Consider the following 18,683-nt stretch of genomic DNA (forward strand, 5'->3'; position numbering starts at 1 on the left):
GGAACATCTTCAACAATTTACTTATAAAAATTAACTGTAGTCGTGTTAGTGTTCTGAGTACTTCTATATATGAAAATTTCAGATGCCATTCAATTCAATATACGAGTCACTTCATTAATTCCGCATTTTTACATACCGAACTAGTAAAAACTCTCGGCTATTCAGTTATATTCAGTTCTGCGTTCTGAAGTTCCGCAGCAAAATGAAACTCGAGTGGTGTGGTTGAAAGTATTACAAATTAATTAATACATGTTCTCCTGCTTGTGTTCGTACAGACTACAGATAATACGTTTTTAATAATCAATTAAAATTACAGATCGTTTAATTCTTCTCGTTTCATATTTATGCAATGTACAAACGATGTGTGTAGATGTGAAGAAAACTCCGAAAACGTATTGGACGAAAATAGAACTTATTTTTCCAGGTGCAAAGGGTGCGAGTGGCGTGCACATTTTGGACTATTCAAATAGCTTGATGTCCGTACATCGTGTGGGGATGAGTTTAGAACGTATTAATTCCGTGAGTCCGTTCGCAAATATCGTTTCACGAGTGCTTTCGTGATATTCTGATAAGATAAACGCTTGTCGAAACTGTTGGCGGGATTAAAGCATCCGCCAGTAATAATTTCGACGAATTTTGTTTTGATAGAGCTGTCGCTTCTAGCTTTGATTTGACGAATGAAATACTTAATTGTATGGCCGATTGGCGGCGTGCATTGTCAGATATTAACTTATTTTATTTTTGTTATAATAAGAAAAAAAATATCTCGAGTCAACAGTCGCTTACTCTAATTTTTATAAATTTCAATTGTTACTAATAAAAGTTTGTCAGAATGTATTTATTGACGTTTGTCTCTCTTTAACGCAAAAATTGCTTTACCGGTTATGATAAAACTTTACAAAACTGTAGCTTAAAGATCGGAATGAGATATGATAAGCTAGATTTTTTCTCTAAATTCCTTGCAGTTCCCGCGTGATCGTCGTAAAAGAATTGTAATCGACTTGAAGTCACCTCACAAAGACTATAGATGTCGCTACCGGAGGGCTACCATAACTGTAGTTTAAATAGACTGTATACGTTTCTCATTGAGATCAATACTAAAGGCCAAACGGATGACGTCCGAGACAAAACAAGTCCATATATTTACAAACAGACACAATTTAAAAGACCTTTATCAAAAGCAAAAAATAACCACCAAAAAGGTATTATCACTGAATAATAAACAAAAAACACATGTTCCAGTAGGTCGCAGTGACTGTCCGAGCTGTTTACGCACAGATAATATATGGTTCCAACTAAACAATCGTAAATCAGAGCTCTGCTTTTATTTGTCAACGCTTATCCCAGCTTCCTGAGTGATGGGGTCTCATTAGCGGGGACTCCTTCGCAGGGCCATTGAGGGCAGGCCTCCTTGAAGGGCATTTGTCCAGTCCCCGTGATAAATGACCCACGCTGGAATTAGTCCGGGTAAGAAATGTTAAGTGAACACGGCCAAATTATGGCAGTTAGTTTGATTTAGGATCGCCCTAATATAGACTGAGATTTGGACATTTGTTATAACTGCGCTGATTGACTATTGATAGAGAAGGGCTATGATTTAGAATATTATGTTTAAATTACGCTATCTAACTTAGACTTTGAGGTTTCCTGATGATATTAAGTTTACTGAGCGGAAAAATACTAAACGTATTATTATATGTACATAATAAATATGTATTATATAGGCAGGACTAATTTTTGCTTAGATACTTTTTAGCGCGACGTATGCTTAACATTATCTATTAAATAGGCGGTAGAGCCTAGGTGTGATCAAATAACTACAGCTCAAACATGGGCTGGCTCGACTGGGGAAGTACCACCCTCTCACAGAAGATCGGCGTGAAGTAGTCATTAATGACTGCTTTTCGTCCGATGAGTGAGAGAGCCGTTTGCCCTTTCCTGTCATTTCCTTATTCCCACTCGTCCCTTTTCCTCAACAACTAAGGTTGGCAACGCACCCGTAACATCTATGTTGCGGATGAGTGATGACCATGGGCCACGGTGACTACTGCCCATCAAGTAGGCCGTCTGATCGTTTGAGAACTTTTACATTAAAAAAAATCTGATTATATCGTTTTCTGATAACAATGAGTAATTCAGTTGCACAATCAATCGTAATTTAGTATTTTTCAGATCTCATGTACCTTTGACAGTCTAAAATTTCCTCGAAACCTTTTTTGGAATTGTCAAACCTTCCATTGTTTTATAAACTTTTATGATTTTTTAATACCATGATGCTTACAACTTACGAATATTTTTTAAATAATTTTCCGCATTCTAAATATAATTAGACAAAATATTTGGATGTTATTAAATTTCGCACCAAAACGAAAATATTATCTCGATTAAAAATGTTTTAATATGTGCCTATTTTATTAATTATTATTAAGTGAAATAAAAAAAAATGAAACTCTTCGTGTACTAAAAACATTTTATTTTGCACGTTTGGTCCTATATAATCCACAGTACGTTATTAAGAGAATTCAACAAAATAAAGCATATATAAAATAAAGCGCATTTAAATAGGTGATAACTTTTAATAAAATTGCGATTTTTACAAAATGTATTCAAATGCGATGAGCTCGGTGACGGCTGTGTAATTTTAAATATGTACAAGCAGTTATTATAAAATATCACATAACAACGTTGGCTGTATCTGTACTTTAAATATTTATTTACAAATATATAAATATTTGAAATAAATATTCTTTACTTTCATATAAACCTTAGCACGAGGACCTTTGTCAAACTATTAACTGAAAGTCGGGAGTTTTTCGTCAGTGAACCTTCGCGCATGTTAAAGTTCTAGAAGGTTTAAGATCCTGCAAAATTTTCCGATGGATCTAGTGTTAAGGTTTCTATAAACTAGCGTCTCCCTTGCATCGTAATGATACCTAGATAGAATTTTGGAGGTGCATAAAGATATACATTAATATATTTACAATAAAACAAATAACTATCTGTTTTTTATAAGGAGATAATTAAATGATTTCTTTGAGGTCAAATATATATGTACAGATAACAGCCAACTCATATAGAATACATTAAATGGAACAGGTGTAATCGTAGCAGGAGGATTCCTGCTGCGAACGCTCCTCGCTGGTGACGCGGATGTTGGAAGACGAGCCGGTAGACTCCCACAGACCGGGAGTCTCTATTATCTAAGAAATAAGGTCTAAAATTATCAAATCTTGTAAATATCTAACAATTTAGACAAACCTATCAAATACTCAATAGTGAGCTAGTTAATATAAATCACTGAACCTTTTCCTTTTAATATTAATTTAGTCCAAAAACCGTAAACATAAATCTAGCAAGAAATTGTTATAGAAAAATTAGGATATTACTTTTTTTGAAATCATATACTACAGTTACGTGAATAGAAAACAAAAAGTGTTAAAATTTGCTTTAAATAATACAATTTAGAACGAAGCAAGAAATATATGCTGTTATTGTACACTCTATAGTCTATAAATAAAAAATAAATGCCAACTGTACCTTTTGTACGAGCTCTTCAAAGGCCAGATTGATGCCTTCTTGTGTCTTTGCGCTGCTCTCAATGAAAAGCATTCTGTGTTTTTGTGCAAAAGCCTGCCCGGCTTCTCTGGAGACCGCCCGATCCTAACAATAACATATCAGGCAGCTGTACGCATGGTGACGATTTACTCTCGCTTTACTTTATTTTACTTAAACGAAACTAATATTTTTCTTGACCCTAGACCTAGACCTGACAGACATTCACATCTCGTCTGCCCGTGATCACGGTTGCTGCAAAGTAACCGAAACGTCGGGAGTGTGTAGCTTTTAAAAATAATAAAATACGCGCAGTGATCCGAATAATATTAGTTTCATTTAAATGAATACTCGCGGAAGTCTCAGATCTCATTATTATTTATATCTCTAAAATCCCATTAATAATATAAACGCGGAAGTTTGTACGGATGTTTGTTACTTTATTACGCAAAAACTACTGAATGTTAATGAAAATGAAAATAGTATAGCTTATACATCAGAATAAAACAGGTAACGAAAAATAAAAAAAATATGTGAACTATTAAAAATATTACGAGAATTGTTCAATAAGTAATTAAGAAATCGACAACCTCTGAGCTGTTACAAAACCGTTATATTTACACACAAGTCCCTGGCACTTAAATAATTTATTTAAAAAGAAAAAAAAAAATTTTTTTTTTTGTTTGATAATCCTCTGTGCTAATACCAATTAATATAAATGCGTATTTCTTGTCACTACACTAATTAGTTACGAGAGAGACGGAAACGTAATCAAGAATTCCAATACTTAAAATATAAAATTAAAAAAAAAAATCCGTCAATACTATTTATAAATGTATGACATAATGAATATATTTTACCTTATCAATTTTATTTCCCACAACCAAACACACTATGTTCTTCTTTGTGGAGTACACCTGCAGTTCATCGACCCATTCACTCAGTTTCTGTAAGGTCTTTGGTTCTGAAACATCATAGACTAGTATCGCCCCGTGGGCGTCCCTGAAATACAAGAGCCATTATTACAATTATTAACAGGTTAACAATTCGAAACTTATACAAATTTGAATTGTAAATGGTAAAATTTCATTGCGTGTGTGCGTGTGTGTGTGCGTGTGTGTGTGTATCTTAACCTGTAAAAACTGTTGGTTAAAGTTCTATATCTCTCCTGGCCGGCCGTATCCCAAATACCCAGTTTCACTTTTAAACCGTTCACTTCCATAACCTTGCATTTGTAGTCGACTCCTATTGTGGCCGGAAACGAAGAATTATAGTCCCCTGTAGTGAACGCTAGGATGATGCTAAAAATATCATATTTACCGTATAGAGAACTTTTCTTTGAAACTACCAGGGATTTTTAATAAAAATTGTATATAAATTAAGTTATTAATTCCAGCTTATATCATAATATTTATCACATAAGCTCTCATTATTAATCAATTAATTTATTATAATAAATACATGCAAATAAATAATGTATGCATAAAATTATTATTCCATATAATCCAGAACGGTGTAACTGTAGCATATTCTACATTCATTAGTATCGTCTCTTTCACTCGGTACAAGTGCGACTGAGTTAGAAATAAAACACAGTGGGCGAGAAATTCTATAAATAAACTCAGAAACATTCACAAATTATGAAATATTAATTTAATTTAGTTTATTGGGGGGAATGTTTTTTTAATTTATCTTACTAATTACTCTCAATGTACTAACAAAAATTGTGATTTACAAAGTACTAGTTACTAAATGTATATATATAAAGACATAGATGTTTCAGTAGCATTGAACTTTTAAGTCATTTAAATCTCTAAATTACTCCTCTTTGAGAAATAGTAGTAATAGTAAATGTAGAAACTATAGATGTATTTGTTTGAATATAAGATTTAACACATACCGGCAATCAACGTATCGTTTATTAAGTTTTGAAGCAAAATAATAAAAATTTTACATACTTGTACATAACAAAGTAGTTTTATAACAAATACCATAATAATTCTATGAGAGATTCGGAATAAAATAAAAAAGTTCTCTGTGTTCAATACTTGTACTGATTTTTAATACTGAGTCGGTAAACACTTCTGGGGTCATAGTTGTGGATTTGAATATTACAATAGGAATTAATTAAGGTTATGTATGCATTATTCTGTTTGAAGTGAGTTTTCAGTAATCTATTGTAATATCTCTTTGGATATATTTTCCAGTTGTTTTTTAAATTACAGTACAATTGCAGCGTTTAAGGCCAGCGGCAGTTATCTGGGGCTGAAGTTGGTGTTTTGAAGATAGATATATATATATTATTTATACTTAAGGAAATAATATTATAAGAATTTTTTTCAATTTTATATTATTTCTCACAAAATATATATGTTTTTAAAAATTGTATACCATTCAATTGCCGAAAATGGGTTTTTAAATGAAAGAGAACTGTACTTTTCGATTACGTCATACGTTATAAAGGAAATTACAAAATTGTAATTGTGGTTTGCTTTCAAACAATATTAAAGATCTGTAATGAGCAGTGGACTTTCAATGGCAGAATATTTTTTTATTGATATGTCATTTCTATGATTGTAATATGATTAAATTTAATATTTCTCAGTTTGATTCAGAAAAAATCGAAAATTTTGCTCTTTACCGCTACATTACGGAATTATAAGATAATTATGTACATGTATTGGCACAAATGTATATAAATAAAACGGTAATAATAAAATTCATGTTGCTTACAGAAAATATTGTATGTAATCTAAAAGTAATCAATTGATATAAACATAAAATTGTGCTACGATTGTCAGTTTCATACGTATGAAATATGTATAGCATATGTAGTTTTTTACAATAAATACGAGTATTATAATCCGATAAAAATTGGTTTTATTTAAATGAATACTCGGAAGAGTCTTAGATCTCAAACTGCGTTTAGTGCCATTAGATGAGTCCTCTGTAGAATGTAGAAGATGCATTCTAAATATTATATAAATGATGACTTTATAACTATAATAGCTTATGTCGACTTTTACTATCAGAACTAAAAAGATGGATTTCCATATTAATCATTTGTAAATTTTTATTTGTCCCCATGACTCATTATGATTTGTAATAAACATACCTTGACTTTCCAACTCCACTCTCTCCAATGACAAGGATTTTTAATGTGGTAACGCAATCCATTTTAGTCGAAAATTGTTAAAGTTTGCAAAAAATAGGCAATCTTTTGGTATATCCTTCCTTTGTTGCACAAGCCCTTAAATCAAAAAAACAATGAAGACTACATGCCAAAAATAGTTTCGGGACTTACATCAAATAAGGTTTTAATACGCACAGTTTTTAATATAATCAACAAAACTTATAGTTGATAGAAATTACAAATAAATAACTTTATTTAGAAACAATACCCATTGACATTTGACGTTTTGCGTCTTGGTGAAATTATTGTTATCATTACTGACTTTTGCGTTTTGTTATTGCATTGTTCCTTCGAAAAGAAGCATAAAAGTAATTTAAATCTGAACTGATATATATAAAAGTCATAAAGGTATTAAGATAATTTAACTAATCTTATAACATTTTTGATGTAATGTAATTAGGAAAAATTCATAAAGGTTAAATTTGCATTCCACTTAACCTACCATTAAAAAAAATATATATTTTTCATCAACTTATCTCTCAAATTTTTATTTTATACCAACCCAGTACTAGCACTGAACATACGATATATAAGTTATAATAAGGTTTTTGTTATCTTTGTCTTAGGTTAAAAAATTTGATTTTTAACAAACGTTACAGGTACGAAATTCTTTTTTATAATAATACTGTATAGTACTACTTTCACTTGCACCCTTATGAAACTGGTGAAGATATAATTTTTTTATTCATGTACGGTTAAGATTTGAAATAAAATTGTTGAACATTCATGTTTTATTTTCTGTATATTAAATAACAAATTAAGGCTCTTATTATACTTTTTATACAAGTTTAAGTTTAAATTCAGAATTATGCTGAAATTTATTCTTTTGCCGGTAATTGGGGTTCTTTATTATTCGACAACAAGATAAATTTTACGATCGCTAATGAGGTACTAAATCTTCAGACTTTGAGTTGCAAAAAAAAAAAAATTTGTATACTAACGCGCGTTTAGTAGATACTTGAATTACTTTACATATTTTTCTTTTCCTGTTTGAAGTAATTTAAGCTTAAATGTTTTTTTTAATAATTGAACAGGTCATAAATATTAAGTTTTATTAAATTGATTACCGACATTTGAGCATTTATATTATATTTGGTTCAGCGTTTCCATAACTTCTTTATTTTTTTAACCTTTAAAATGTTCCAAGTCATATTTTATTGTTGTCTAGCAACACACTTGCAGATGTATATAGGGGACAAAGCTTTTTATCTATTTTTCTTTATTCATATTATTCATACTCAAAGTTTATCATAAAAAAGATAACCTTTGATGTTGGGTGTATCTAAACTTTATAATTTACTTCATATTTTATTTGCTTTACTTTGCAAATGGCATCATGAAACCCAGAAACTTCAAATCAGAATCAATTTGTAGATTCCAATTTGTGCAAAAATATTATAAATGTAATTATATACACATAGTACTATGTATTATAATAATACCTTGATTTTTTTTGCAAAATATTATCAACAAGTTATCAATGAGTTTTTATAGAAAGTAAGTTCGTATGGCCAAAGAATATTGATGAAACGTAAATTGTGTCATCTAAATATCGATTTTCATAGATAAAGGCAAAGAGATTGGAATATAAGAGAGCATTCATCGTATCTGGGTCTGAATCAATGAGGCGCGCTGAGACGTTACTACATTTCATTACAAGTGCTGACATTGTCCACGTCGTTCCAATACTTCGACTATAATATTCTATTATTAATCAGAATAAAAGAATATAATATTATCAACATACATTATAATAAACAGGATGTTATAAAGTTTCAGTAAATAACATATTTCGATAGATTTCCTGATGTTTACTTAGTTGATGTTAATTTTTTCGGCTTCAATTCGAAATCCTTACTGGTGATAACTACTTATTATTAACTGAAGTTGTTGAGCGAGTGATTTTTAACGAATTAATGTACCGGTTGTGAGGTTAATGGTTAATGTCGAAATATGATCTGAAACTAAATAGATGTTACAGACACCTCTGAAAAGGAGAAGATAAAATACGGGCTGTATTGTAACAAAAAAAAATATCTCTGTTTTGAAATTACACTCTATAAATGATAAAATAAATAAGTTAATAAATATAACAACTTTTTGGATAAAATTTCTCTCGCAGAAATATTAATATACGATTGATAAGTGATCATCTTAATTATGTTGTAAAAAGCACTGGCCTATATCCATAGATAGCGAAAATTTATTTGTTACACCTAGTTTTCGTATCCAATAGGAGAACAAATTTTAGATGAGTCTAAGCGGATCAATATACTAATGCACTGGTAAAAACCAACAAATACACACACACACACACACACATACACATGAACGCACATACAGCAAACCACACACAGACATGTGTGTGATACTTATAACAAATATATTAAATAAAATTGTCCCAACTCTTTATTAATATGGATTAAAAGCTTTTCCTTATAGTTACGAAGATGCTCTTACAGGAAAACTCGAAAAATTAATAAACTTATTGACAATTCAATCTTAAATTGTCTAAATGGGGATAAATTTAATTGAGTGTAATTGGCGCTTGTTACGTATTTTGCAGTGTACAGTGAAAATATAATTATATAAAGTAATAAACAATTTAAGTAAAGTATTTGAAAAAATATTAGCAACACGTCCAAAAAACAGCACATGTGTCGATTATATAAAATTTTGTCTTAATTAGCTTTCCATCTTATGGAGTTTCTGTTTGAAAAAAAAAAATACAAAACATAGCAAGAAAACAATTAAAAAATACTTACAAACGTATATAATGCTTTTAGCTGAATTGTTTTAGAAAAATATTATTGCCGTTAAAGATATAATAGTCTGAAAGAGCTAGGTGGGAATGTAGAAAGTATGCAATTTGTCGTTTTACTTTCAAGATCTGTTGTTTCAGACAGAATTTAATAAAAGTATTCTTTGAAGTATTTTATAGTTATCATGACTTAAAATCTAATTCCCATCATTTACAGTTATCAGGACTTAATTCTGTGGGATGCTAATAAGTCGCCGTGGATAACTCCCCTTCACCAAAAACCTGATTCTTGTCATCGCCATATCTAATTGGTTAGGCCAAAATTGCTTTTGATATTTAGATATTTTTTCAATATAATATTAAACATGTTGATATAAAGACTTTTTCGATTCACATTCACGTCGTAATTAAAAAAACATTATCATAATCTTTTTATTTGATTAAACCAAAAAATGGAACTAAAATTAATTTTCTCATAAAAAAAGTAAGCAGTCTAGTGACGTGCATGTTTGTTTTGATTTCGAAAAACTGGGTGATTACTACGATATTGGATTGGTTAAAAATATTAATAAATATTTTCTATGTGCCGAGCACTTTATTTGGCCGACCAAATGTCGGGTACTCTTTTAAGCGGCATATGAATGTATACATTTCAATTATGTGGGAAAAATTGATTTCATGCAAACTATTCAGAAGCAATAAACTCTCGTTTTAATATGTAGCTCAGCACTACGGGTGAGGGTGAATACCTCAATATAGAGCAACCGTTAGCATGAAACTGAAGTCTATACAGCTCGGTACCTTTAGAGAGAACAGCTTGTCTAAGGTTGTCGACGTTTTTGAAGAAATAATTAATAGTCTTACTTAAATTAGAATAAGATCTTTAATGATAATACTAATAAAAATATTCAATTATTATTATATTATTACAGAGTTGAGACTAAAGAGTAGTACATTTAAATTATTTAAATAGTTGGAAAGTTGTCAACTTGGTCGATAGTGACATACTTCAAGGTTTGCTTCAATCAAGAAAAATTTTATTTGCTAAAGAACTGTATAAAATGTCTTTACTATGACGTTGTAATGGAGTTTGTAAGGAATAAAAAAAGTAATCTTCTGAAATATTTTGTGTAGATTCATTGTTCTGCTTCTATGGCTAAATATTTTATAAATTATGTGTGTTTATAGATAGAAGCACAGTATCAGCCCTAAGCCGAGGCTCGCCTCCATATGACCGCATGACCCCGAAGCTCTGTTGATTTACAGTTTTTTAATCGTTACTCCTAACTATCTCGACCTTGTTAGACACTAGAATCTGTACATTTCGATTATTTAAAAAATACTCTAAAATAATAGTATACTAATATTATTTTATTACTAAAAAAAATTCATTAATTAATTCAAACTGTTAGAAGATGGAGGGAATCGTATACGTTAGATTTTGTACAAATTTATTATTGAACCAAGTATACGTAGTTAGGACTTAAGAAAAATATTTATTAGAAACGTCCTTACTTACAAAAAATTGAAAAAAAAAGCAGATGCATCTCTTGACTGTAAGATTATTTTATTTTAAATGGTTAAATAAAATTTAAGTATTTTATTAAACCAAAAAATAAAAATTTAAGTATTTTAAAACCTAAAAGTAATTTGAGTTATTTGTTAGCTATAATGAAAGGACTGTTAAGATCTGAATAGATACTTCGTATTGGACATCAATGTTTAGCTCTTATAAATATATTTGTCTAAATCAGTATTAAACTGAAAGTTGTTTGTATGGTATTTAAAAAAAAGTAGTAATATCATAGAAGAAATATATAATTATTAGAAACGGAACATATTTCTATATCTTAAATGCGACGTCGAGATGGGAGGGACTTGAGATAGTTCTTGGAAACAGGCTAAACGAGGTTGATTAAACAGAAACCGAGTTGTTACCTACGTTATCTAGTGGTTCTTATTAAAGTAAACGTCTAATGTGATTGCTTTATGGCTTTGTGGTTATGTGGTTTCATTCTTGGTATCCGAGTAATAAGACTTTGTGTGGATACAGATTTCTTTTAAACTATTTCAAACAAACATTTTCCTATAACTGAAATTCTTGACGGAATAGTAAAAAAGACTCCTTCTTAAATTTGAAGTTTCATAAAGTATTCTTATAAATAGTTTATTTCTTTCTTATATCTTAAACTGAAGTTAGAGTTCTTTGGATCACACACAACAAAAATCATTAGTTCCCATAAGTGTTATTGAAATAATATTGATTAATTAATTCTTTTTTAATACAATAATTATATATAGCGAGTTATACTGCTATCCAGTGGTGCCAGTAAAACTACGAAATTTATTTGTATGTCCTATACCTGAGACTACATGATTGTCTCGACGTTAGGCTAGCAATGCTGTTCCATTGCTTGTGTGGTATCAGGAATCTTCTGGTTCACACGAGTAGGTGTTCGTTTTGCAGAGTCAGCAACGTCACTCGTTATATATTTTATCCACACAACGCTTTTGCCACGACTATTGTTTTATAAGCAATATTAAAAGAAAATAGTCGAGGCACGTAGGTAACCCAATTAATAATATATATGTATTTTAGTTATGTTACGTTTGAATCACAAAAATTTTCATGTAATCTAAATTTTCGTAATATTTTATCTGATACTATACTAAACACAAAATGTGTTTAAAATATCACAATTTTGAAGGTGAATGTTCTTATGTAAAATTATTATAATAAGATTATTTTATAGATACGTAACATGATATTCTATTATAATTTCATTCTTAGTTTATTTTGAAATCAAATGTTTTAAAATAAATATTGTATGAACAATAAAAGTAAACGAACTTTGTCTGTTATTAAAGTTGGTTGTCTTAAGGTCGAATTTACTCCCTTTAATAATATTAGCTCGTTTCGTATTAGACAAAGGAAGACAAAGGCTTTAACGTCGGTTAAATACAGACCCTGTCGGTTAAATTAATATTTTATATACATTTAAATATGTAACATACAAAATGATTACCATTAATGTAATCGTTTGGACTATTTATTTGAAGTTGGTCTCATTTTTTTAAGAAACTTCTTTTGGAAGTTTTGCAGAACTTTCAGTTTATTGAGATAAATGTTGAGGTGAAATTTAGTCTTTGATATAAATAGTCTCATGTATGTCATAACTTAGAAGAGCTTAATACTTTCATCCCGTCGTGCCTTCTCTGCTTTATAGTTGACAACTCCTTTATATTACATGTGTGTGAGATAAGATACATTGGCTGTAATTTATTTGAAATATATATATCTTCTTAATTCCTATTTTGTAGAAATGACGCAGTTATTTAAACGCATAGGAAAATGTATAAACTCGTATAAATATAGACAAGTTTAATTAAATAGTTTTATCCTAGTAATTAATTGTATATGTATTGTGAATTAATATCCACCGTCGTCTTTCTTTGGATTCAAATATCGAGCTGAATTATGACAAGTTAAATCAATAGAAAAAACATTAAATGAATCCTAAAGTAATGAACTTCTCGTACTTAAAATTACATAAAAATTATTTTACGATACAAACGCAATAAAATTTTTAACATCCATTCTTTGAGGGTATTTTTTATTACATGAAAGTTATGATCTGGAAATTGTGGATACATGTTTATATATAGATGTGAATACAAACTGATACGAATAAAATTTAATACGATTGATTTTCGAAACAGGACTTGTAATGTCAGTTCATATGAGATAAAAAATAACACAAATTAGATAATCATTTCCTGTCCATGAAGCCGACTGTTCACTCTCTCAAATTATTTGTTTATTTTATTTATTAGTTTATCATTTAAACATAGAAATTTTGTGTATTTTTATTTAAAATATACTTTATTCTACTGGTTATGTGATAATTTTATCGTATAACATCGGGGAAGAAAAAACATACTATAGAAACAAGACTGTTTTATAGACAAGAAACGATTTAATTTCGCCATTTTGGTTTTTAATTATTCCCGGATTTTAAGTAGCTATTATATATTATCATAGAAATAATATATCCACCAATTGTAGCGTCAGAGATACTGTTTGTTTTTCATTTCACTATGTAATGCCCAAATATCAATCATGATGTGAGTGTTTGATTTAAATTTTGAACTTAGATCAAGGGTTAAACATGTCCTCAATAATAATATAAATGTACGAGTATGTTTACATATTTGTTTTCTATAACTCGTTAAATACATACCCATGTAAATTTGGAATCGTACTTGGTGTGTAACACGCTAGTAAAATCTTTTATTCCATAAAAGAGACATTTTTCCAATAAAAAATTACTGGTTATGTACTATAAAGCATGGAATTTTGCACAATCTAAGCTGTGGTCCACATTATGTATAATGGTGCCTGTAATTTATTTGTGGAGTAGATCAATTCACAGAAAGTAAAAAAAATATTTTATCCTGATATATTTTACAGTATTTTTTCTGATTTGGATGACCGTTCTCATTCACTTAAGTAACCGATCGCCGAGATTTCTAATCAAATGAAACCCTTCGATGAGAACTCAAGTTCATTTAAACTTATTAGATGTTAATTGCGGCTGGCAAATGATTACCAGTTTACTTACAAGTTTCACTGAGAAGTATCATTGATTGAGACTATCTTATCATGAACAAAATTTTGTCTACAAACTATAAACAAGAACTTTTTTTATTCCAACTAATTATAAATTTATATTACGAGATTTAATTCTTCATTTAGAATCTTGAGATATGTTTTCTAGTAAATATGGTTCAATCTTTCGCTATGGTACTTTTGTTTATACACTTATTGGGTAATGGCTCATAAGAAATTTTTCCTTGGTAATAAAAATGATATCTTTCGATCTTATTTCATAGCAACCAATATTAAACAAATAGATAAAGAAAAGGATTTCTGAAAGGAGAATCGCGTTTTTATTAACTGGTACAAGATATTTAGGTTGGCAGAAAAATGTCTGCAGATGATATCATTTTTTTCCATGTCAAAACTATTTGATAATTCGGATATTCAAGTGAAGTAAAATATCGAAGTTCCTCAATGCTTGAGGCAATCCTGCAAATGAAAGGTTTTATCTCTTCCAATGTTAATAATACTTTTAACATAAGGAAAGCCTTAAGGCTTCAGATTTAAGCAATTTTCTTTGCAAAAACATAAATAGTCCAGTAGGTTATCAGATAATTCAGCAGTTAATTGGTTATATAGAATTGTAGATTCAAAAGTACTGCGAGAAAAATGTGTATGTATAAAAATAAGGTTAGGATTTCTTTATTATACAGAACGTTTATTTGATAGCGTTTATATATTTTATCGATTTCAACTGCAACTTGAGATCATAATTCAATGCTGTGAAGGCAAACTAACCGCCAACCAAATCCCAATCAAAAGCGGAACTGCTATTTTACGTATAAAACTGTAAAATGATGATAAAATAACACTTAAAAATTCATAAAAATTCTTTTATGACATGGCTGTAATAAATTTTATTGTAGTTCTTCATGGGGATGTTTTAGCACAGAAGTAATTTTTTTGATATTATGTTAAAAAAATTGAGATAGCCTTTTAATGTTTTTCGCGTTCACCGATGTTGTAAATGGTCTTTATCTTTTATTTTGCATATCAGTAAACTTAATAAAGATCTGTGTTTTACGTCAGTTATTTTTTCCACATAAATTTTATACTAAATTCATTTGAAAATGTTGATTGTTTTTCGATATTCGAATGAAATGAAACTGAGAACTGACGGGTAGGAAAACTGAACTAATATAAAGTGTTGGATTAAATACATTACTATTTAGTTTTTATTACAGATTCGTAATTCTGGTGATGCAATAATATTATTACATTATCTAAGCCATTCATAAATTCCACGTACAGAATAAGACCGTAATGATATTCAATGTAAATATACTTCAATGATACGATGTATCGAACGACAATTCCTAGGTAATTAACAATTTTTATTGTGTTAATGTTCAAAAAATATAAACTTTATTATATGATAATTCTAAGAAATTTGTTATAGAAAGTATAAATCGTAATTATGATTTATTTCCATCATGACTACTTTTACATTTTTATTTGCATTTTGTCATAAAACATAGACTACTACAATCAGGAGGCTTGTTAGTGAGGGTCATTTTAAGAATATTTTTATATATAACATGTGCATATAAAAAAAAACACAAGAAAGATTTATAGCACTGAACTAAATGTGTAATCATAACTAAGTATTCCTAATATAATTTTATCAATGTATCAATTGTTTTACTTCCGGAGCGATCTCCGTACAACCCAACCAGTAAGCAAGAAAATTAAGAAATCGTTGGTGGTAGATCAAAACAAAACCCAAATTAAATGACAAATAATTTCATCTCGTTTGCCCGTGATGAGGAGTGTTGTAAAGTGGTCGGCACCTCGGATAGAATGTAAAATAACGTAATAAGCCAGTTAAATGCTACATAAAATCAGAATTTTTATAATTAATGATTATTTTAAAATTACTTTAGACAGCATTTGTTTTAAATTTTCGGTTTATATTATTGATTTTTGGTTTATTTTGGATTATAATCACCGTTGTTTTGGCATTCAAAAAATACGTTACACTGCCTCTGTGTACACGATATTAGACGTATTGGTATTGGGAATTAAAGCATACAGACTGCGAGGGTCACAAACTCGGAACAGAGACACATAAAGCTACATAAAGCTTTTAAAACGTGATGATCATTATTTTGAAATTTCTTTGGATTAAGAATATGTTAAAACTCCAGTCATCAAATAATATTTAAACAAATAAGAACGAAAGGTAAAAACTAATAATAATACATTATAATTAAATGTAAGTGATAGGACACAGAAAAACTCTCTTGTCCAAATCGATTACAAGGTTTCGGATCACATAAAAGCCTTCCAAAACGTCTTCCAATTCATTTAAACTTCTCAGGAAGTAATTATGATAAGGGAAAGATCTTCCGATATCTCAAATAACGTGCTATATGAATTAATTTTATTGCTTAAATTTTTATCTATGTAGATGTTTGAATCCATAAATTTAATAGCTCGTAGATTGTAACGATATTTTATTATTAATATAATATTAACTTACGCAAACCAGATAGTACATTAAGCATATTTTTTCAGTTAATATCAATGTGGGAATAGTTTAGTTTATATTGAAAATTCAATAACAATATTCCGTTTTCACTGCCTCCTTATATATATCCTTTATAGTAAATTAATTAAGAGGTTGCATCTTATTTTAAAGGAGTATTAGACTTAATTTAGTTTACAATAGTTCAACGTACCTTATGTTGTATGTATTGTTTTTCACCGCACTTTATTTTCATGATATTACTTTGAAAGGAAGTTGTATTGTAAATAGTAACATTGTATCAGTTTAAAGTTATAAACTTTGTTCATCTGTGGAATTAAAGTGCAACAGTTTTATTATTTCATTTGTACAAAGCTCAAGTGCCAATTGTTGTTTCTAAGCGCTGCAATTGACATTTCTGCTCCTGAGCTAACACTATGTGATTGCAGGACATGGCTAGCTATCAATGTCACACTAGAGGACTCTTTAGACAAGTGTTAGTATGAGATGCTTTGATAGGATATGAAAGAGTTTTTGGCAGTTATTGGAATAGCTGTATTGAACTGCCGTTTTGACTACTAGACATACATAGTAATAATTGTGTTGTGTCTTCCTAAAAATTTAGTTTTATAATGATATCTAAGACTTTCGCAAGTATTCTTTTTAAAAAAACTTATATTTACGGATGTACTATCGCGATTTTTTAGTTTAAATATATATATATATAATTAAAAACATGCATATATTAATATATATATATATTAATATATATATATATGAAAGTGACCACTGTTGTTGCGAAGAAACGGAAAGGTCGGGAGTATTTAGTTCAAAATAATAATTTAAAAAATAACGCCAGAGTACATCAGAAAATATTAGTTACATTAATAGTAATCGTGTGATGTGTGAAAACAAAATTCATTCCATTGATATCATTGAAAATCTCTTATATTTAAGTTACCAATTGAATTGAATATGAACATTAGTCGCTTGAAAATTTTGGTTCACGACGATAATTTTGTATTCACATTTCTATGAATATACTAAAAGCGTATCATAACCAATTCCCTGAACGGTTCTAATTATATTGCCAGCGGTGATGAAACCGTAATGCTACGTTGTGCAATCATAGCCATTGTCAGGTCGGCTAAGGAACAGTCAGCGGTCGATTGAAGGGTGTGGAAATTACATTTCGCGCTTGATCTTTTTGAAAATAACTCCAATATGACCTCTTTAAACTTCTCAAAAATGTTATTGAAATATTCAAAGGGTTTTTCTTTTGTTTTTTTTTACAAAGTTTTCTTCTATACAAAGATTGCTTTGGAAAGTTTTTAAGCGACAAGTCCGCCTGTTACACCTTATCGCATCTGCCTTGTAATTATTAGTGTAAATCGATTTAATATGTATTTTTAAATATTTTAATAATTCTATTAACTACCTATATATTATTTATTTTTACATTTACTTTATAATAATTAAAATTTAATATTTTTCTATATAATTGTAATGAAAATAAAGATTTTTTTTTTCCAATAGCTCCCTTGAATCAGAACTACATACAATGACCGCTCTCTTTCATTACAATCAATGCTTTGGATTTCAGTTTTAAAATTGACGCGCCTGAAATTCTATAGAAATGTAATAAATTTTTTTTGGTTATAATTACACTTATTTACTTTAAACATAAACACTTAATAATCAATAATGAAACAGAAATATAATAGTAGGATAAAAAACAATGATTTAAAATGATTCATATTAGTTTTTGATTACTGGCAGTTTGAGTGACAACTGTAATAGAATAAATGAAAAAAAAAATTGTTTTTTTTTTTTTGTTATATATGGCTTCTAACAGTAATATCTAAAGTAATTTTCAGATAAGATGAAAATCACGTGTCTTAATAGTACCATAATAAATAGTAGTACCTTAAACAAAATATATAGTTGAATCTTAAAATTTGCCAAATCAATAAAACGCTTTGGCAAAGGCGTTATTTCATAAAGACATACTTGTACGCAGTATGGAACTCTTCGCTAAAGGGGGAATTTG

At 29.3% G+C, this 18,683-nt stretch overlaps 1 protein-coding gene across 1 annotated transcript; it reads right to left on the minus strand.

Moving 5' to 3' along the window:
- Positions 1-2,456: 2,456 nt before the first annotated feature.
- LOC116769139 (ras-related protein Rab-18) lies at positions 2,457-7,001 on the minus strand. The gene is made up of 6 exons (XM_061529372.1): positions 6,881-7,001; positions 6,668-6,802; positions 4,686-4,853; positions 4,413-4,554; positions 3,538-3,660; positions 2,457-3,200 (listed from the first exon to the last, which is right to left on the minus strand). The coding sequence occupies exons 2-6, from the start codon at positions 6,727-6,729 to the stop codon at positions 3,084-3,086; spliced, it is 612 nt and encodes a 203-aa protein (XP_061385356.1). The 5' UTR covers positions 6,730-6,802; positions 6,881-7,001; the 3' UTR covers positions 2,457-3,083.
- Positions 7,002-18,683: the final 11,682 nt, after the last annotated feature.

This window comes from Danaus plexippus, chromosome 5 (genome assembly GCF_018135715.1).
Source record: "Danaus plexippus chromosome 5, MEX_DaPlex, whole genome shotgun sequence".
Taxonomy (NCBI): Eukaryota; Metazoa; Arthropoda; class Insecta; order Lepidoptera; family Nymphalidae; genus Danaus; species Danaus plexippus.